Consider the following 22301-nt stretch of genomic DNA (forward strand, 5'->3'; position numbering starts at 1 on the left):
AGAGACATCGTAAACACTGGGATCACATTGTTTAAACATGTTAGAGGAAGTATTGATGTTATCAAATAAGGCTTTTGACAAGATCCCACACGAGAAATTAGTGTGCAAAATTAAAGCACATGGTATTGGGGTAATGTATTGACGTGGATAGAGAACTGATTGGCAGATAGGAAGCAGAGAATCGGGATAAACAGGTCCTTTTCAGAACGGCAGGCAGTGACTAGTGGGGTGCCACAGGGTTCAGTGCTTGGACCCCAGCTCTTTACAATATACATCAATGATTTAGATTAAGGAATTGAGTGTAATATCTCATAGTTTGCAGATAACACTAAGCTGATTGGCGGTGTGAGCTGTGAGGAGGATGCTAAGAGGCTGCAGGATGATTTGCACAGGTTAGGTGAGTGTGCAAATGCATAGCAGATACAGTATAATGTGAATAAATGTGAGGCTGTCCATTTTGGGGGCAAAAACAAAGTCATAATATTATCTGAATGGCGACAGATTAGGAAAAGGGGACCTGGGTGCCATGGTGCATCAGTCATTGAAAGTTAACATACAGGTACAGCAGGCAGTGAAGGCGGCAAATGGCATGTTGGCCTTCATAGCTAGGGGATTTGAGTATCGGAGCAGGGAGGTTTTACTGCAGTTCTACAGGGCCTTGGTGAGGCCTCACCTGGAATATTGTGTTCAGTTTTAGTCTCCTAATCTGAGAAAGGACATTCTTGCTATTGAGGGAGTGCAGTGAAGGTTCACCAGACTGATTCCTGGGATGGCAGGACTGACATATGTGGAGAGATTGAATCGACTGGGCCTGTATTAACTGGAGTTTAGAAGAATTAGAGGGGATCTCATAGAAACATAAAATTCTGATAGGATTGGACAAGTTAGAGGCAGGAAGAATGTTCCTGATACTTGGGAAGTCCAGAACCATGGGTCACAGTCTAAGGATAAGGGTAAGCCATTTAGGACCAAGATGAGGAGAAACTTCTTCACTCAGAGTTGTTAACCTGTGGAATTCTCTATCGCAGAGTTGTTGAGGCCAATTCGTTAGATATATTCAAGAGGGAGTTAGATATGGCCCTTGCAGCTAAAGGGATCAAGGGGTATGGAGAGAAAGCAGGAAAGGGATACAGAGGTGAATAATCAGCCATGATCTTATTGAATGGTGGTGCAGGCTCGAAGGGCCGAATGGCCTACTTCTATACATATGTTCTATGTTTCTGACTTATCGCTGTGTATCTTATGAATGTTCTTTTAGATAGCACCTTTTATTGTGGTTTTCATTTGAACGTTTAAAATGTAACCAGGAACTTGCAACATAATCTGCAGGAGATGGTCAAATGTGAATTAATTTAAATCAAAATGCTTGTGTCACAAACGAGCGGGTGTCGAATTATTGTGGGAAGGTTAGGCGTTTAAGTCACTCACACAGACGGATCGTTAAGAATATGAGCTTCAACTGAATCGTGAGACATGAAGTAATCAGATACGGCAAATGCAAGGGGGAGCTGCAAATGCACCAGGTTTCTCTGATCCTGTACATACATACATTTATTTATTCTTACTGGTTGGGAGAATTGTTCCAAAGTAGTACATCGGTGAATTGAACCTCCATCAACAAGACTCAATCCGGTCTTTTTTGTGAAACATCCATTTTGTGCGCAGCAAGTTCCCACAACCAGAAAATGAAGTAAATAGCTCATTGGTAAATCTCAGATCTGACATCAAGCGATGAGCGCAGGCGCAGAGCCGGGCTCACGGCGCATGCCCGATAGCTGTCGGGTTGAGAATGTGACATTTCCAGCGGTTCCGCTCATTCACTGCGGCTTTGGACAAATCTCAATGGGAACTTGTTCTGTCTGCATTGTAAATGTGCCGCGTGCCAGGTGATTACTGCTCTCGGTGGGGGGGATGTGTATTACATATAATAATATAGTGATATTACCACAAGACAAACAGTGATCCTAATAATAATATAACATTAATAATAAGCGGACAATGCAGGAATTATAAACTCTCACTTTCCGGGGACGGACAGTCGCAGGTAATTTTATATCCGCTTTTTTCCGGAAACCACCAAACGCGGCGGGAGATGGGAGACAGGAGAAAGATGTTTACCTGAGCAGATGACGCCGGCATCCCTGGAGTGTGACCAGCGATAGTGATCCCATGGGATATCTGACACACACTCCCGCAGAGCGGCCTCGGTCCCGCCGCACCGAACTTGTGACGTCACAATGGGTCCGGACCCTTCCCCAAAGTGAGCCCCGCCCAGTGCTGACAGCGCGGCCCCGCAGCCCAGCTCCCGACACACAACAGCGGCGTCCCGCAGGTCCCAGAGAAAATCATACACAGTCCCCCACTGTCCCCTGTAGTGAATCTCCAGTCTCCCAGCGCACGGGCCGCCGCCATTCACCAGTCTCAGCTTCACCGGCTCTGTAAAATATCAGAAATATCATCAAGCGGTTGCAGTGTATTAAACCCGCAGTCTCCCAGCGCGCGGACCGCCCCCATTCACCGGGCAAATAGGACCATGTGAGGAATCAGTGGGAACATCAGACTGTGCCCAGACCCCGAATAAAACCCGGAGTAAACACTAAACATGGCAAAATGGAGAGGAACATACCAATTAACGGTGTAAACGAGCAGGGAACCCGGAGACCGCGGGAAGTTCCCAGCACCAGAGCGGCTCCCACAGGGACGGGGTGGGGAATTGGCGCGGAATATATTGCAGCCGCCACACCTCGGGAGATGGGCGTGGCTGCAATGGTCAGCTGCCCATCATGCTCAGTACCGATTGGCCGAAAAAAACGCGAGCCCAGAGCAGGTCAGGATTGGAAGACATTGCCCCCACCCCCGGAGCCAATAGAGAAAGAGGCGGGGCTTGGTGGTCATGTGATCTCTACGCGAGCACCGATTGGTGAGGTGGAAAGTGAGCCGCCCTTTGGGACTGGCAACAGTGTCAGTGGAGCGGGACCTTCACTCGCTGCCCTACAGGGACCCCGTTTATTATCATTCTGCATAACGGCAGCAGCCGCCTCTCAGCTTCAATTAAAGATCTTTAGTAACGGACCGCGGGAGGCTCCTTTCCCTTCTGAGGTTAATCTGTGATGAAAAAGGCCCTGAGATTGTCCAGCCTTAATATTCAATGGGATGGATTAGAGCAGAGAGATACCAGATAATGTGAATATAAAGGCGATTACCTGACCGGTTAGCTTGACTGTTCCCAGATCTGCCTGAAATGAGACATTGAGAATCAGAGTTCGCTGGGACAAGAAATTAATGAAACTGTCGGAAAGAAAAGTCACAAATACAATGAACTGTGTGGTCCCAGAACACTATCGCCACAAGGACTGCAGAGGTTTAAATATAAGAACCATCTTTTCAGAGCAATTAGGGTGAGGAATAAACTTTGGCCTGATCATAAGAAGATAAGAAATAGGAGCAGGAGTAGGCCATATGGCCATATCCTGCTCCACCATTTAACATGATCATGGCTGATGGGATCATGGACCCAGGTCCACTTCCCTGCCCGCTCCCCATAACCCCTTATTTCCTTATCGTTTAAGACTGTCTATTTATGTCCTAAATTTAGTCAATGTGCCAGCTTCCACAGTTCTCTGAGGCAGCGAATTCCACAGATTCACAACTCTCTGAGAGAAGAAATTTCTCCTTATCTCAGTTTTAAACGGGTGGCCCCTTATTCTAATATTATGCCCTCTAGTTTCAGTCTCCCCTATCAGGGAAACATCTACTCTTCACCTTGTCAAGCCCCCTCATAATCTTATATGTTTTGCTAAGATCACCTCTCATTCTTCTGAATTCATAAGAACATAAGAACATAAGAATTAGGAACACGAGTAGGCCATCCAGCCCCTCGAGCCTGCTCCGCCATTCAACAAGATCATGGCTGATCTGGCCATGGACTCAGCTCCACTTACCCACCCGCTCCCCATAACCCTTAATTCCCTTATTGGTTAAAAATCTATCTGTGATTTGAATACATTCAATGAGCTAGCCTCAACTGCTTCCAATGCGTAGAGGCCCAACCTACTCAATCTTTCCTCATACGTCTACCCCCTCATCTCCGGAATCAACCTTGTGAAGCTTCTCTGAACTGCCTGCAAAGCAAGTATATCCTTTCATAAATATGGAAACCAAAACTGCACGCAGTATTCCAGGTGTGGCCTCACCAATACTGATGACACTGTACAACTGTAGCAAGACTTCCTTGCTTTTATACTCCATCCCCTTTGCAATAAAGGCCAAGATTCCATTGGCCTTCCTGGTCACTTGCTGTACCTGCATATTAACCTATTGCGTTTCATGCACAAGTATCCACAGGTCCCGCTGTACTGCAGCACTTTGCAATTTTTCTCCATTTAAATAATAACTTGCTCTTTTATTTTGTTCGGCCAAAGTGCATGATCTCACACTTTCCAACATTGTACTCCATCTGCCAAATTTTTGCCCACTCATTTAGCCTGTCTATGTCCTTTTGCAGATTTTTGTGTCCTCCTCACACATTGCTTTTCCTTCCATCTTTGTACCATCAGCAAACTTGGTTCTACCAAGCCATTAATATAGATAGTAGATAGTTGAGGTCCCAGCACTGATCCCTGCGGCACCCCACTGGTTACTGATTGCCAACCCGAGAATGAACCATTTATCCCAACTCTTTGTTTTCTGTTCATTAGCCAATCCTTCATCCATGCTAATATATTACCCCCAACCCCGTGAACTTTTATCTTGTGCAGTAACCTTTTATGTGACACCTTGTCAAATGCCTCCTGGAAGTCCAAATACACCACATCCACTGGTTTCCCTTTATCTACCCTGTTCATTACATCCTCAAAGAATTCCAGCCAATTTGTCAAACATGACTTCCCCTTCATAAATCTATGCTGACACTGCCTGACCGAATTTTGCTTTTCCAAATGTCCTGCTACTGCTTCTTTAATAATGGACTCCAACAATTTCCCAACCACAGATCGCATCGTCTATCCCTGACCCCAGAATAATTAACAATCAATCTACAAGTGCGACTCGCATGGTCCTCCATTCGTCAAGTTTTTCTCATATTATCAGGGATAACTGCTCAGATTTGTCCTTTTTCAGTCGGTAATGTTTTCCCATTTATTTGCACGATTCCTCATAGCTGAGAATCCCTCCAGTACTCACAAGACGAGAACTAAAATGTGAGAATTTAGTGATATTCTGTGTCGCGAATTTAACTTCCTGAATTGGATGCAAAGCCAGGAACTTTCCAGTTCGTTGAATTTGACTATAGGGCTGATGTAGGGATTTAAAAATACAGTCAATACAGAGTGCTTATATGGACATTCTTATCATTACAGATTATTAGGTGTGGCAAGAATCAAAATATTATTTTACATGAATATTTCAGGTCGGATTTGAACAGCTTTCACATTTAAATGAGTTCCTGTTCGATTTAGGAAGCAAATAATTTTTAAACACATTAATTATAGGTTAACACCTCCAGTAAAACACCAGAGGGAACCCACATCAAACAATCCAGACTGAGCTTTAAACGCGATACCAGTAATTTCAACACAATATCTCCATATCGCTTAACAGTTGCCTGAATAAACGTTACCTCGGTAAGAAATACCAAATACACACCGAATATTTACAAGAGCAGAATAAATGTCTCTGATCGCTATCTGCCGAAGATAAATATACAATTCAGGATTTGTTACACAAAGCGACCACAGCATGGAGCGTGCGGAAGGAGATTGGGAAACAAGTCCCGATATCTCATTAAACAATACATCGCACTACATAAAATTATGGAGCATGTAGAAAGAGACTGAGAAGCATGAATTATTATTTGGCACGGTACATATGAATATATGAATCAGAATGCTTAATTTAATATAAAAAGTCATTGTTTTGACGATCGTCGGTAGCTGAACAAAATACTCCTACAGCAAATCCGCGAGAGATTTAGGATGTTTCAAGAGCATCACTTTTTGGAGAGTGTACTTGATAAGAGTGATATTAATAAGTGAAGCAATATAAGTTCAAACTCTAGCTAATATTTAAATTTACAATATTTTTCATCCTTTGGAACACTCTAAAGCTGAACAAACTATTTAAAATATTTTAATTCCATTCTTTGTCTCATATGGGGGTCAGACAGCACTTCTACTGAGAACTACTGGGAAAAGAAATCGGGCTGTGGGATCACTCGGCAGTATGTGCAGCTTTGACTAGTTTTCTACACCCAGTGAGCGAAATTAACCTCCGGGCTCCGAGACCTTCTATTCTAACCGTGACCGCGCTCTACTTCCAACAGGCTCGGTTTAAAACCCCGACTGGAATATCAGCTCCTGTCTGTCTCGTTTGTACGACAGCCGCAGGGAGCAAAACAAAACAAACTGGCGCAACAGTTGTGTTCGATTTAGGTTTTAAATCTAAATGCGACACAAATCTCCTTTGAAAATCAAAGTCTTAATCAGATGTCGTACCCTATTTGAAGTTGATTGAATTTAAAATCAGACAAAGAATCCAAAATATAAACGAAATGACATTTTTACAAATTACATAAACAATTTGAATATTGACTTCATACGATCCCAATGAATGACAAATTTGAATAAAATATACCCGTTTTCTGTAAATTGATTGTGATCAGCGCGCGGTTTGTGAAAATGAAATGTTTTTACTCCGTTCTACACTTTGCATAAAATGTTCTTTAAATTAACTATAAAAACAGCATTTTAGTATCCAGTTAGTTTTATAACAAAATAAAGTAAATAACTGTGAAATATATCTCATTAAACGAATAATGTATTTGATGAATGTGTGAGAACCAGGATTTTAATTGATTTAGATTAATAACTATAACCAAACACAAACTGGAAACATTGAGAAACTGAATGGAGTCATCGACCCTGACAAACTCAGCCAAAAATCTATCGAGCATTTGAAAGAAGTTAGAGAAACAAATCCCCATACTACATGAATAATATAAAACATGGAGAATGTGGAAGGAGATTTTGAAACGGTCATCATTACATAAGAAAAATAAGAAATAGGAGCAGGAGTAGGCCATTTTGCCCTCGAGCCTGTTCCGCCATTCAATAAGATCAGGGCTGATCTGATCATGGACTCAGTTCCACTTCCATGTCCGATGCCCATAACCCTTTACTCCCTTATCGCTGTCAAATCTGTCCAGCTCCGTCTTAAATATATTCAATTACCCAAACTCCACAGCTCTCTGGGGCAGGGAATTCCATAGACTCACAACACTCGGAGAAGAAATTTCTCCTTATCTCAGTTTTAAATGGGTGGCCCTTTATTCTATGTCGCCGAGTTTTATTTTCCCATATGAGTGGAAATATCCTCTCTGCATTCAGCTTGTCAAGCCCCCTCATTATCTTATAGGATTTAAAAAGATCACCTCTCATTCTTCTGAACTCCAATGTGTATAGGCCCAACCTACTCAACCTATTCTCATAAGTCAACTCACTCATCTCTGGAATCAACCTAGCGAACCTTCTCTGAACAGCCTGCATTGCCAGTGTATCCTTCCTCAAATGCGGAGGCAAAAACTGTACGCAGTGCTCCAGGTGTGACCTCACCAATACCCTGTACAGGTGTAGCAGGACTTCTCTGCATTTATACTCTATCCCCCTTGCAATAAAGGCTAACATTCCATTTGCCTTCCTGATTAGTGCTGTATCTGCACAGTAACTTTTTCTGTTCCATGCACAAGGACCCCCAGGTCTTTCTATACTGCCGCGTTTTGCAATTCTTCTCCATTTAAATTATAATTTGCTTTTCTATGATTTCTGCCAAAGTGGATAACCTCACATTTTTCCACATTATACTCCATCTGCCAAATTGTTGCCCACTCACTTAGCCTGTCTATATCCCTTTGCATATTTTGTGTGTCCTCCTAACAATTTGCTTTCCCGCCTATCTTTGTATCATCAGCAAACTTGGCTACATTATACTCGGTCCCTTCATCAAAGTCATTAATATAGATTGTAAATAGTGGAGGACCCAGCGGCAGCCCACTGGTCACTATTTGCCAACCGCAAAATTACCCATTTATCCCGACCCTCTGTTTTCTGTTAGTTAACCAATACTCTATCCATGCTAATATCTTACCCCCAACTCTGTGATCTTTTATCTTGTGCAGTAACCTCTAAATGATATTGCTCATTTAATGTATGAAAATAATTTCAGTTAAAAATTAATAATTTTGAAGAACTTCACTTACTAAACCAGAATACGCACAACGCAAATCCCCCAGAGATTTTGGAACTTCCAGTAACATCATTTTTGGAGAGTGTAATTATCAATAATTATAGTAATAATTAATTCAGTTGAAACAATATGGGTTTCACCTTTAATTAATCTGTATCTGAATGTTTTTAGAGTATTTCTCCAACAGTCTAAACTTGAACCAACTATATAGATATTTTACTTCATTTCTCTGTATCACACTTCGGTCAGCGAGCACAAGACCTGAGAAATATCGGTCACAGTAATATGTGTGCGGGATCAGTCGGCAGTGGGTGCAGCTTTGTCTGGTGTTCTGCACTCAGTGAGTCCATTTCAGTTTGACGCAATTCTCAACTGGGAATGTTAAGTAAGTGTTAATAAGATGTAAAATAATACAAACACGTTCACTATCGATGACAGAAATTGAGAAATAATTTCCTATTTGTAATTGATGGAATATGAAGTGAAACAAATTACCCAAATTATGTATTAAAAGAGAATTCTGGAAATGGCAAAATTTATTTGAGTATTCACTTCATAAATCCCAATGGATGATAAATTTGAATAACATACCATTTTCCTGTAAATTGATATTGAAAAGCGCACGATTGGTGAAAATGATTCAGGGAGTACTGTACCGTTCATGCTTTTTTCTCAGTTCTACGATTTGCAGAAAATAGCCATTAAATTAGCTACATAAATTGGATTTTAGTATCCAATCAGTTTTGTTAAATACAAGACGATTATTCACGTAAATATATTTCCCTCAATACATAAAGTAATCATGCTGGAATATTTCCAAGTACGTGAACCAGTTTTGTTATTGACAGAAATTAATAAATATAAAGAAACACACAGCGGAAACTAAGCAGAGTCATCTAACGACATTTTCAGCAAAAAATATCGATCAAATGGAAGGAGCTGGAGAAACATGCTCCGTAATCTCATTAACCATACATGACATTGTATAAAATGTATGGAATGTGGAAGGTGATTGCAAAAACGTAATTCTTACAATAAACTGTACTTATATCTGCATGAAATAAGAATTAGGAGTGGGAGTAGCCCATATGGCCCCACAAGCCTGCTCCGTCATTGAATACGATCATGGGTGATCTTCGATCTCAACTCCACTTTCCCGCCCCATCCCCATAGCCCTAGAGTCCAAAAATCTATCGATTTCAGCCTTGAATACATTCAAGGACTTAACATCCACAATCCGTTGTGTAGAGAATTTCAAGGATTCACAACCCCGAGTGAAGAAATTCTCCTAATCTAAGTTCTAAATGTCCGACCCTTTATCCTACATAAAAACATAGAATTTGGAGCAGGTGTAAGCCATGTGGCAGCTCAAGCCTACTCCATCACTCAATAAGACCATGGCTGATCTGATCTTGGCCTCAGCTCCACTTCCATAATTCCCTTATCGTTCAAAAATCTATCTAACTCCATCTTAAAATAATAGAAATATTAATTTAGTATTAAAATTCATCATTTTGAAGATCATCACTCAACAATACTCATACAACAGATTCCCCAAAATTTAGTAAATTTGAGTCACATAATTTTTGAGCGTGTACTTCAAAATAATTATATTAATAATTATTGCTAATTGAAACAATATTGGGTCCACCTCTGGTCAATGTTTTATTATAAAATATTTGTAGACATTGTCCAGCACTCCAATGCTGAACAAACTATTTATTTTAGTTCTATTCTCTGTCTCACACAAGGTCCAGAAATCAATTCTAATGAGAAATATCTGTGATAGAAATGTCGGTGTGGGTTCAGTCGGCAGTAGATGCGGATTTGACGGGTGTTCTACACTCAGTGTTTTAACTTACACCCAGGCTCCGATACACTATAAGAAGTTCATGAATTTAAAATAAAACAAACCAAAATATGGATTAAAAGCAACTCGTACGCATTACGTTACCCAGTTCAATATTCAGTTAGTATGATTGCCTTTCAGTTTCTATGTTTAAACCGAACTCGGACACAAATACCGCGGCAGGTTTGATTTATTTTGCCCCTGCGCTTTGTGTACAGACAATTGAATAAAATAAGCCCGTTTGCTGTAAATTGATTGTGATCAGCACGCCGTTTGTGAAAATGTGTCGAGGATTAATATACATCTCCTGTTTTTTCTGTTCTATGAATTGCAGAAAATGTTCTTTAAATTATACACAAAACAGGATTTTTGTAAAATAAAATCAGTTTTGTAAAATAAAATGATTAAACAAATGATGTATCTGATAACAGTGCGGGAACGTGCGCATGTCAGTAAACCATTATTGGTCGAGATTAATAAATAGAACCAAACACACTTTGTAAACAGTGAGCAACTGACCGGAGTCATGGGCCGAAAACCTCAGCAAAAAATATCGAGTAGGTGGAAGGAGACGGAGAAAGCAGGTGGAAGGAGACGGAGAAATACGTCCCGGTATCTTATGACATTGTATAACATGTCTGAGCGTGTGGAAAGAGTTAAAGAAACAAGTCCCAATGCCTCATTAAATTCTACCTGACTCCATATCAATATATGGGGCATGTCTCAGGAGACCGAGAAAACTTCATTATTATATGGCACGGTGTATATCCCTGTGACAGGGACTGTGGCTCTCGTATTGGACTGTTCAGCAACCTAAGGACTTATTTTAAGAGTGGAAGCAAGTCTTCCTCGATTCCGAAGGACTGCCTGTGATGATAATGATGATGTATATAAATGTGTCAATTAGAAAACTTAATTTGATATAAAGTGGTCATAATTTTGAAGTTAATCACTAACTAAAAAAACAACACTCACATAGCAAGTTCCAAAAGGTTTAGGAACTAAAAGTGGCCTGTAACTGAAGTTGCTCAGGGACACACAGGTATAGAGAAGCTGTCTCACTAATAACCCGAGTAAGCAGGAAGTGTCACCCAGAAACTTAGATGAATTAAGGCTGCCCGGGGACAATGAATAGCGGGAGAAGGATGACGCACCAAGGGTACAAAGGAGAAAGCTTAATTTAAAAATGCTAGTCTTGTCCTTCATTTTCTATGTTTATCCCGAACTCGGACATAAATACCGCGGCAGTTTTGATTTATTTTGTCCCCTGCGCTTCTTGTACAGACATAGCAGACTGGGGTTAAAATTTGAATCCAATTATTTTAACAGATCCGAGTAAAATTAAAGCGCGTTCACTGTTAGAACAGAGTGTATCACAGTCTGGGGTGTAAGCTAACTCACTGAGTCTAGAACACCAGCTGCACCTGCCGCCGACTGAATCCACACACACAGAAAGAAATGGAAAACAGTCACCGACCGAAAAACGCAGCAAGTGGAAGGAGAGTGAGAAACAAGTCCCGATATCAGATTAAATACTACATGGCATTATGTAAAAAGTATGGGCATGTGGAAGGAGATTGAGCAAGCTTAATAATTGCATGCCTCAATAAAGGTATGAAATAAAAAACTTAATTTGATATCAAATGGTCATAATTTTGAAGATATTCACTAACCACTAATTAAACAACAACACAGAAACAGCAAATTCGCCAAAGTTTTCGGACATTTTATTAACATTATATGGAGAGTGTATTTAATAATAATTGTGCAAATGATGAATGCTAATTGAAACAATATTGATTCCACCAGTGGTGAATATTTTATTATGCAATATTGATTAACCTTATCCAACATTCTAATGCTCAATGAACGATATAAAGTAGTACAGTTCACTTTATCACACGCGGGTTAGACAGCATTTCTACTGAGAAATACCTGTGACAGAAATGTGTGTGTGGATTCAATAAACAGTCGGTGCAGCATTGACTGGTGTTCTATACTGATTGGGTTAACTTACACCCCAGACTCCGATACACTCTATTCTAAAAACGACGGCGCTCTATTTCCAGCATTCTCGGTTTAAATAATCCGGTTAGCATTTAAACTCAAGCCAGCTCTGTCTGTACAAGAGAAGCAGGGGACACAATGAAACAAAACTGTCTCGGTATTTGTGTTCGATTTTGGTTTTAAATGTAAGATTGATACAATTCTCAAATTCAAAGATGTAAAAGTATTTGAACGCGTTCACTGACTCCAACAAAAACGGCGAATTAATTGCCTATTTGAATTTTATGAAACTTAAAATGAACCAAACAACCCGTAATATGTATTACATTAAACTTCTACAAATTAAATACACAATTTCAATATTAACTTCATACGATCCCAGTGAATGACAAATTTGAATAAAATATACCAATTTTCTATAAATTGACCGCACGCTCCGATACTCTTTATTCTATCAGTGAACGCGTTCGACTTCTTACTGACTCATTAAAAAAAATCCCGTAAGATTTTCAGTCTGCTCTGTCTATACAAGAGCCTCAGGTGGAAGGCGATGGAGGAGCCAGTCCCGAAACCTCATAAAACTCTACATGACACTGTTAAACCAAACAGCTTTTACTTTCCACACCTCAATGTGTTCACAGTAAATTCCAATAATTGTATAAACGAGGTACATGTTTTAATAATAATAAGCGTATCTATAAATAACCGAATACTTTCAATGATCAATAACTCACAGTTCAGAAGCTGCAGTAGAAACAGGGTCAGTAAGGACCGCAGCATCGTCCCGGGAGCCGGTTACAGGATGGGACATGAACATGAACCGAGCGCTGTTCCCAGGTACCGAGCTCTCCCGCCAGCAAATACTGACACCCAGACTGAACTGGGAGTTAATTCTTTGACACAAATTTGCACAGAAACCAGTGTTTCCTTCCAAACAACCAATAGATTTTGAAAGATATAAACCGTGAATTGCAGTTTGGTAAAATACACCAATGAGAAGGACCTTGCCCATTAATATATGCAACGAGCCGAGGTTCCATCCAACGCCTTCACTTTAGAGGCCAATGACCTGTAAGAGTCTGAAATGGAAATGAGTCACCGACATTGCATCTGGATCTTAGAATCAGAGAATCAGAGAATATTACAGCACAGACTTAGGCCTATCGGTCCAATATGCTGCGTCGGTTCTTTGAATTAGCTGTCCCACATTCCTAAAAAATATTTTACGGATACCCTTTATGTTACATGCTAATCTTTTCTCATACTTCCTCTGTGCCTTTCTTATATTGTTTTCACAAATACCCTCGGCACTCTTTCAATTTGGCCTGGTTTTCGATTGTATTCTTCACCTCACATTTGTCATGAACCTCTGTTTTCTGTTTTATTTTAATCTGCGCTTCCTTCGTCATTCAGAGAGCTCAAGCTTTGGACATCCCATCTTTCCTCGTTATGGGTATATGCTTAGTTTGTACACGAACGATCTCTGCTTTGAAGGCCTGCCGTTGTCATTTTCTGTCCAATCTTTTTTAAGTCCACCTGTGCTAGATAGCTTCCAAATTACTGGGATTGGCTCGTTTCATCACTGATGTTTCTTTTTTCCTTTTAAAATCAAATTAAACCAAGTTATATTATTATCACTATTACCCAGATTTATCCGGCTGAAACATGCGCAATTGCCATATTTCACTCGATCGGGTTAGATCCTGCACTGTTACATTCCTCGTTCTGCTAGAAACCTATCGATTAGGAAAGTTCTGCTTTCGGAATTCTTCACCCTCCTTGCTCTTTATTAAGTTTTTGCCAGTCTATATTAAATTATTGAAATCCCCTATCATCACTGCTCTATTATTTTTAAATTTCACTGACTTTTGCCTCCAGATTTGCTCTTCAATCTTCTACTCACAATTTGGGATCTATAATTAAACACCCAGTAATGTAACAGCACCTTTTATGTTCCTTAACTCGTATCAAATAGATTCGGTCTTTCAACCATCTAGTACATCGTCCCTCTGTAGAACTTTAATATTATCCTTGATCAATATTCACATCCATCCTTTCCTTTCCCCTTCCCTATCCCTCATTAATACATGTTAGCCAGGAATGATTAGTTCCTATTTTTGCCAATGTTTAAGCCAGATCTCCGTTATTGCCATTTTATACCATAACCCCATGTGGCAACTTGCGCCTGCTAGTCGGCTTTGCATTTTTACTACCTTTACCTCTGCTCTTACTACACGATTCTTTGTTCTGTTGCTGTTTGTTACTCCTAGTTTTCTATGCACATTGTTTCTCTTCTGTAGGGGAGGACGAAAACCCCTCATTTTACCCAGAAGGAAAAGAGCTGTGGGATCTGTCTGTGCTGCAGCAGGCCAGTGTCCTGGAAGGAACAGGGAACCCAGAACCAGATGTGGATTGAAACCAAGACGGTGTGGCCTTGGCAGGGCAGTGATTGGACGGGGGAGGACACCAGAGGCCCAAAGGTGGGACAGAGTCAGCCTAAAGCAAGGGACTCCAGGCCAATGGGAGTGCCCTTGCTTGAAAACTCGGGACTGACTCATCACCGATACCGGGCTATGGTCACCCCTACGTTTACACTATGGAGGGATATTATGCAGGCCTTAAGAAAACTAGGGAACCCAAAGCAAATCGAGGGCCTACACAATGGCTACAGGAGGCCCACATCCTTCCAACCCAATTAACAACTTCTCAATCCTTGATTCGGTTAACATCAGGGATGGCCAGTGGAAAAACCCCCGCGAAATCCAACACAGCTGCATTTTTCAAAAATCATAAGCTCACCAATGGGAAAGATTTATTTCAGCATGAAAGTCTGGCTGGATAACTGGATATAAGAAGGGGTTTCTGCCCCGACAAGTTGTTCCGTTCTCGTGTTCCAGCAACCAGTCAGCCTTTCGACACAGAAGGAAGACCAGTGACACCAAAGCTAGAAGAAGCAAACCACCATCCCGAGACGGCATCAGTTCAGCCTCCTTTCGCTACTGGAGACTGAACCTTTTCTTTTTTACACAAGGATCTTTCCCTGAGAGCTGGTCTCAATTAGATCCGCAGCAACAAGACACAACAACAACCAAGTTTCTAAGAAAAATTACAACGGAAAAAGTACCTTCAAGATCCTGAAGATAGCAAAAGGAGAACCCCAAAACCACGTTTTGACCTGGAAAGACTGTAAAGGCTGTGGTGAGTATAATCTCTGGTGACCAGAACTCCCAACTCAGTTAGGTCATGAAGGTGGGAGGTTGGGCATTGCACTGCTGTTAAACTTGTGTAAAAATTTTCGTTGTGTCCATTTAGTGGGATTTAGGGGGATTGTTTTGTTGGTATATTGCTGTTTGTTGAGATACACCTTGTCAAATAAAGTAGAAGCTTCAAGTTCCTCTCGGGATCGCCTCATCCCAGTTCTGTTGTATTACATCTCCTGATCGTGAGTCTTGTGTCAGAACAGTGTAAGGGAAGCCAGGAGCATCTCGGAAACGCTCAACTATGTGCCACAGGCTAGGGAAGAAAGCGGTGAGGAGTGTTCTCTACCACAGAAAGTACTTGAGGCCAATTCACTAAATATATTCAAAAGGGAGTTAGATGAAGTCCTTACTACTCGGGGGATCAAGGGGTATGGCGAGAAAGCAGGAAGGGGGTACTGAAGTTTCATGTTCAGCCATGAACTCATTGAATGGCAGTGCAGGCTAGAAGGGCTGAATGGCCTACTCCTGCACCTATTTTCTATGTTTCTATGTTTCTATGTTTGACACTCACAGGTGCCTCGCAGGCTAGGCATAAGCTTTGGGGGCGCACGAGTCTCAAAACCCCCTTCATAAGCTGTGGACACAGTCTCTCCAGGAGTGCTCTTGCAGCACTCAGGGTATCTCACAGGCCAGGCATAAGCTGTGAGGGCAGAAGCCCAGAGAGAGACACCCAAGGCACAACACTCCCCAAAACCCCTTACAGAACATGGTGACCGTGGCAGGACACAAGCAAACAAAAGATGAGGTGATAAGAGAGGAAACTAAAATGGAGGAGAGAATTTCCTCCTACATTTTTGGCAAGGTGAAACTCAGCAAACCTTGGGTGCATGCCCTCAAATGGGCAGAGCGCCCAGTGGATGCTGCTGCTCAGTGGACAGCAGGGAAGGACCACAACCGCAGGGTGGAAAAGGCCATCTGGCTTATCTGCCCCACCCGCCAAGTCCAAAAGCTCGACCAGCGGGTGAAGGACTTGGAACAGAGTCTTCAGAAATTAGAGGAGCTCTCTGCTATCCGGCTGAGGTTGGGGACAACCTGCTGGCTGAATTAGCTGAGGAGCAGCAAAGGAAGAGGCAGTTGGAGGAGACCTTCCGAAATAGCCGGGACTATCTTTAGTGTCAGGTCACTGAGGCCAAGGGTAGTGAGGGGTCCCTCCAGGAACGGAACTCTCGGTATGCCAGAAAATTAGGGAACTAGAGAATAAATTAAAAGACGTGCAGGCAGCTTATAAGGTGGCCAGTAGCAGTGAGTTTAAATGGGCAGATCACGGTCCCCGCCAGGAGAGGATTAAAACTCTCACCCACGCTCTATCCCAGGCAAAGGGGATGGTCGCCCTAATAGGACCTGGAGGGTCCACAGGGGACAACGGAGAGTATTGTGGTGGGTAGAGGAGAATCCAAAGGCAAGGGACGCCCGACGACCTCCTGAGGCACCAGTGGTTTGTCCGGTGGGGTACCAGGAGGAGCGGGGCGCGCAGGTAGTAGCATACCCAGGGCTGGTCAATTTGTCCCGTTCAGCAGCAGGGATTGGAGCAGGATCAGGCGACCAGGCACTGTCTGCTGCATCGGGTATGGTGGAACAGCCGGAGGTGGAGGGACCAGCGCAGAAAGATCCTGAACTGGGGCAGATGTGCCCAGTCAGGCAGCGCAAGTATGGTCCTCCACAGGCAGATGGCCAAGGTCGATGAGGGCTGGAGAGCGACTTTATTATTCCCCATGCAGTTCAATCACTCAGGGCCATAGTGGCCCATTTGGCCAAACTCACTCGCACCGGGGACCCGTCTATCCACTTCATGGTGGTGATGCAGGCAGGGGAAATTAATGGGTGCGACGAGGAAGAGATAGTCAAGCTGCTGCTCTTCTCGCTGGACAGCAAATTGTACGAGGCCCTCCTGGCAGAATGCCAGAGAGGGCAGCACATATTTTCTGAGGTCCAGAGGGCCGTCCTTGAGGCTATGGGCTTCGATGACAGTAGTCCTTTCGAACGGGTCGAAACGACAAGGCAGCTTGCAGGGGAAGCCCCGCAGGCATTTGCGGACAGGCTGTGGGTGGTATACCACACAGCCTGTGGGGAGCTCCTCGACCGGGCGAATCTCTCCGTGGCGCAGACCGGCCGCTGGCTGAGGATGCTGGTGGCGAACTGCTTGCCCCGGCTCAAGGCCAGGGCAGAACTGTGGTTCGATTCCCGGGATCCCAACCTCACCGAGGAAGCAGTGGTCAGGCAACTGGCACTGATCCAATAGAATGGAGGAGGGGTGGAGGAGAAAATCTCCAAAGGTCGGGTAAATGAAGTAAAACCCAACTCGATTCCCAAAAAGAAATGGCACCAGGAGGGTGGCCGCTCGTCTGATAAGGAGGGAGTGTGCTATGGGCACGGGAAAGCTGGGCATTTTAAAAGGGATTGCAGGAGCCCAGCTAAGAGATATGCGGGGGGGGGGGGGGGGCGGGAGGGGGAACTCCATTAGGAGCTGCTCAGATTGGGGAGATGGAGGGAGCTCCTCACTATCCCTTGAAGAGATAGTAGCTGCAGTGAGGACAGCGCTGGAGGGGAGGTTAAGGTAGCTACTGCAACAGGCAGGGAAGCACCAGCAACCCTACCAGTACAGAGGCCGTGACTAGCCCAGACACAGCCTGCATACCTGTGCCCACTAGAATACGACCCCTGGGGACGACCCTGGGTCAAGATGGAAGTTGAGGGTGTACTGGGTATCTACCTTCTGGACACCGGCGCTTCCAGCACCATAGTCCATTCGGAGGCCCCTGCAACCTCACCTCTATCAAACGGGGTGCCGTATCAACTAGTTGGGTTCACAGGAAATGAGAAGGCTGGGTTTTTTCTCAGTCCCGCTCACAGTTTGTTTAGGAGCACTCCAAACACAATGCAAGTTCGTCGTGATGGGAAAAGGGATCTTGGGGGCCGATTTCATCATCGCTCGCCAGATCCTAGTAGACTTGAGGAATCACTGTCTATGGAGCACAGTGGACACGGGAGCAGAGGGAGAAGTCATGGTTATTGATAAGAAACAGGGAAAAGGGACTCTGTGCACCATGAAGCCAAAAGGGGATTACGACCTGGAGGTTCTGGTCGGTAACACCCCGGCCTATGTGTAAGCAAATCTTGCAGCATTTGCCACCCATAAACACGATTGTGGGAGAGTCACAGGAGTGGAGGTTAGAATAGATGGGGATCCCATGTCCCACCCGCAAAAGCAGTATGGCTTTCCCCGAGAGCCTTTACTTTAACTTTAAAACCCCCTTCCTTTCGTAAGGCCAGCAGCTCGGCCAGCAGTGGATCGTGTTCCTCACTGCTGTCTGTGAATAGCAGCAGGTCGTCCACATACTGGACCAGCTGGTGTGGTTGGCTGAAGCCTTTTGAGCAGTTCACCATGCATTGGTGAAAATTGCTGGAACTGTTATGAAAGCCCTGTGGGAGGCAGCTCCATGTATACTGCTGTTCCCAGAAGGTGAAGGCAAACTTGTACTGGTCTTCCCTCCATACAGGGATAGACCAAAACCCATTGGATATGTCCAACACTGTGAACGTGGTTGCAGATGCAGGGATTTGAAGCAGACTTGGAGACAGCTTTAAGCTCGCTTGTTGAGCAGGGTGTTTTGAGACCCAGAGCCACCCATGTCAACTCCCCGCTTTGGCCAGTTCCGAAACCGAACAATTCTTGGAGGGCTACTGTGGATTACAGGGTGCTCAATAAAAACATTCCAGCTTGTGCTCCCATGGTAGCGGCGGTTGCGCATCTGATAGGGAAAATCCCTGCATCCGCAACCACGTTCACAGTGTTGGACATATCCAACGGGTTCTGGTTTTAAAGTTAACCCCAAGAAAGCCCAGATAGGTCTAGGGAAAGTAAAATTCCTGGGCCTGACGATCAGGGCAGGAGAAATGGCCAGTGAGGAGGCTAGAAGAAAGGCAGTGCAGGAACTCCTTGCCCCTACAAATGTGTCAGGGGTAAGGTCTTTCCTGGGAATCACTGGCTACTGTAGGGACTTCATAAAAGACTATGCAGCCACTGCCGCCCCTCTGCTCAGACTCCTACACAAGGGAGTTGAGTGGGAGTGGGATGAGGACTGTGAGGCAGCATTTGTCCGTCTGAAGAGAGACCTGCAGGTAGCACCAGCCTGAGGGGCAATTGATGGGGCACAGGAATTCTTCCTGGAGGTGGCAGCCAGTGGTGACAGCTTAAGTGCAGTGTTGCTCCAGGAGCGAAACAGCCAACTGAGACCGGTGGTGTACTCCTCCAGGGTCCTCACGGAGGTAGAAAATGGATACTCTAATTGTGAGAGGCACTTGCTTGCCACTCACTGGGCAGTAAAGGGAGCTCAGATCTTGACTGGAGTATCCCCCATTGCACTCCTCACCCATCATACCCTGACACAGAAGCTGTTGGACGGGAGGATTAAGGACTGGACAATGAGCACTGCTAGGATCACTCGCTGGACCCTCCTCCTCTCCCAAATGGCATTAAAAGTCAAGGGCCTCTGCGAGCCCAGGCTCGCAGCAAATCTAATCTATCCAAGGCAGCCGCATAGATGCTCTGTGGAAGGGTATGGGACATCAACTTTGGATTTCGGGCAGAGATACACCCCACAGGCCGTGAGATCTACGTTGATGGTTCGAGTTCAGTGTCCACGGGTACAAGACCACGGGCTGTGGAGTTTGAGATCCCAAGGCAGGGATTGCCTTGGCTCTTAAACTCCCATGCACCCTGAGTGCCCAGCAGGCGGAACTCTCGGCGGTGATGTATGTGGTCATACACCCCGAGGAATTCCCTACCCCAAACACGATTTGCTCGTACAGCATGTTCACTTGCAATTCATGTACAGAATATCTGGCGATTTGGTCACGCCGGGGGTACACCTCTGCGGATGGGAAGCCCCTTGTGACCAAACCCCTGCTAGAAAAGATCGTAGCTGCAGTGGGAGAAACCGGGAATGTGTATATCCATAAGGTGAAGGCCCACTCCAAAACTGAGCCATGGGGGGAAGGTAACCAGCAGGCAGACCTGCTGGCAAAGGAAGGTGCTCGTACAGGTCGCCTATGGGACCCATACGAGGCAGGCAGGATAGCAGCAGCAAGAAGCAAGCAGGAACACAAGGGAATTAGGGGTGGCGGTGGGCCTGGACCTTAAAGTAGTCCAGATGCAGGATCCGGTCCTGAAGGCTGCCTTGGCTGCTATCAGAAAGGGGGAAAAGGCTGACGGCCCGGACATTGCTGCAGATATTGCTGTGCGGGAAGGCATGTTGTTTAAAGGGTACAAATGGGTAGTGCCGCCACAACACCGGAGGGAATTCCTTTAGCTGGCCCATGAGGGTCCAGGTGGGGGACACCCCAGGCCGGAGTCTAACTGGCAACAGGTAGAAAACGCAGGGTGGTAGCCAGGCCTCCGGGAAGACATCCGCGACTTCTGTGCGGGCTGTCTGGTTTGCGCTGCAAACAACCCGGACCCCCAGAAAAGGAAGGTGTCCATGGGACACGTCAGATGGGTAGAGGGACCATGGCAGTCGATCCAGATCGACTACATTGGACCACCACTGGCCGCCCAGGGAGGTTATAAATACTGCCTCGTCCTGGTGGATGTGTTTTGTAAGTGGATGGAAACCTTCCCTTGCCGAACAGCTACCGCAATGGGAACTGCAAAAATCCTGGTGAGGGAGGTGCTCTCTCGGTGGGGTCTACCTCAAATCGTGGAGTCCGACCGGGGAAGCCACCCTAAATATGCTGGGCATAAGAGCCAAATGGCATGTCGCTTACAACCCTCAGTCCTCAGCCCCGTAGAACGCCTGAACTGGACCATAAAGGAAAGGCTGTGCAAAGAGATGGGAGACTCACCTAAAAAGTGGGTGGAGGTCTTACCGTTGGTCCTCATGTGAATCTGGGACAGTCAGTCAAAGAGCACAGGGTACTCACCCCATGAGCTAACGACTGGCCGGATTATGAGAATCCCAGTGCATGTGTTGGCGCCGATCCTCACCGAAGGACAGCTTCAAGAGGTGAACCGGAACCACTTCGTCAGGAATCTGTTCGAACAGCTTCAACAGATTCACTGGCAGGCAGCCAACAACATGGGTAAACAGCACCGTGCCAATCGACTGCTGCTGGAACCCCGCAGTCACCATGATTGGGAGGTGGACAACCAGGTGATGGTGAGAAGCTTCACCCGGGTCGGGGTATTTGAACCACTGTATATGGGACCATACAGCATAGTCGACAAGGCCTATGGTCTATGTGGTTCAATTGCCTCGCCGAGTGAAGTGGTATCACATTAACCAGTGTAAGCTTTTCGGCCCCAAAAGGGATAACAAACAGAGGGGACGAGCAAGGGAAGGGAACCAGGCACTGGAGGAAAAACAGGCCCCGGTAGATGTGGAGGCTCCAGAGGAGGCAGCGGGCCCCAAAGCTCTACAGATCGTTCACTGCTCCAGTAAGGCTATCCCACCACTGAGTAGGGGTTCCCAGCCCACGAACAGAAGTGGGGAGAAAGGCTCTACTACTAGCAAAGGGAAGCTGAACCTCCCATGGTGGATCAGCTGGGGCTAGCCCAAGAGGTGGAGGAGAAAGCGTTGCAGCCCATAACGTGGGACTCTGCACCGACTGTAAGAAGGAGTGACAGAGTGCCACAGCCCAGGGCGCCGTGGTCCCCTGTTTACTTAGCTCCCCATCCCCACACCGAGAAGGCGAAAGATAACAGGAAGGGTCTCCCACCGATTATCTGGGGCTCGGGAGGGCCTTGGAGGGCAGCACCAGACCCATTAAGGGAGACTATACGAGCCCCTCAGTGGAGGGCATCCTGGTCCCCAGGGTACGGTCAGTTGAGTGGTTGATGACGCCTGTACAGTGACAGGATGTAGCCTGGCCACCCGGTGACGGGTGGCAGTTATATATTTTCCCTTCCTGTTTTGTTACTTTGTGTTGTGTGCATATGTGTTCAGGTAAGG

The 22301-nt window shown here is 44.9% G+C and overlaps 1 protein-coding gene across 1 annotated transcript in view; it reads right to left on the reverse strand.

Moving 5' to 3' along the window:
- The window catches only part of LOC139234620 (scavenger receptor cysteine-rich domain-containing protein DMBT1-like), a 46646-nt gene extending 25414 nt beyond the window's left edge, over window positions 1-21232 (reverse strand). The window contains exons 1-5 of the mRNA XM_070865308.1: window positions 21220-21232; window positions 20140-20276; window positions 3204-3236; window positions 2627-2786; window positions 2119-2436 (exon numbers count right to left, since the gene is read on the reverse strand). Coding sequence (XP_070721409.1) covers window positions 2119-2436; window positions 2627-2786; window positions 3204-3236; window positions 20140-20276; window positions 21220-21232 — 661 coding nt within the window. The remainder of the gene's footprint in view (window positions 1-2118; window positions 2437-2626; window positions 2787-3203; window positions 3237-20139; window positions 20277-21219) is intronic.
- Window positions 21233-22301: the final 1069 nt, after the last annotated feature.

This window comes from Pristiophorus japonicus, chromosome 22 (genome assembly GCF_044704955.1).
Source record: "Pristiophorus japonicus isolate sPriJap1 chromosome 22, sPriJap1.hap1, whole genome shotgun sequence".
NCBI classification, from domain to species: Eukaryota; Metazoa; Chordata; class Chondrichthyes; family Pristiophoridae; genus Pristiophorus; species Pristiophorus japonicus.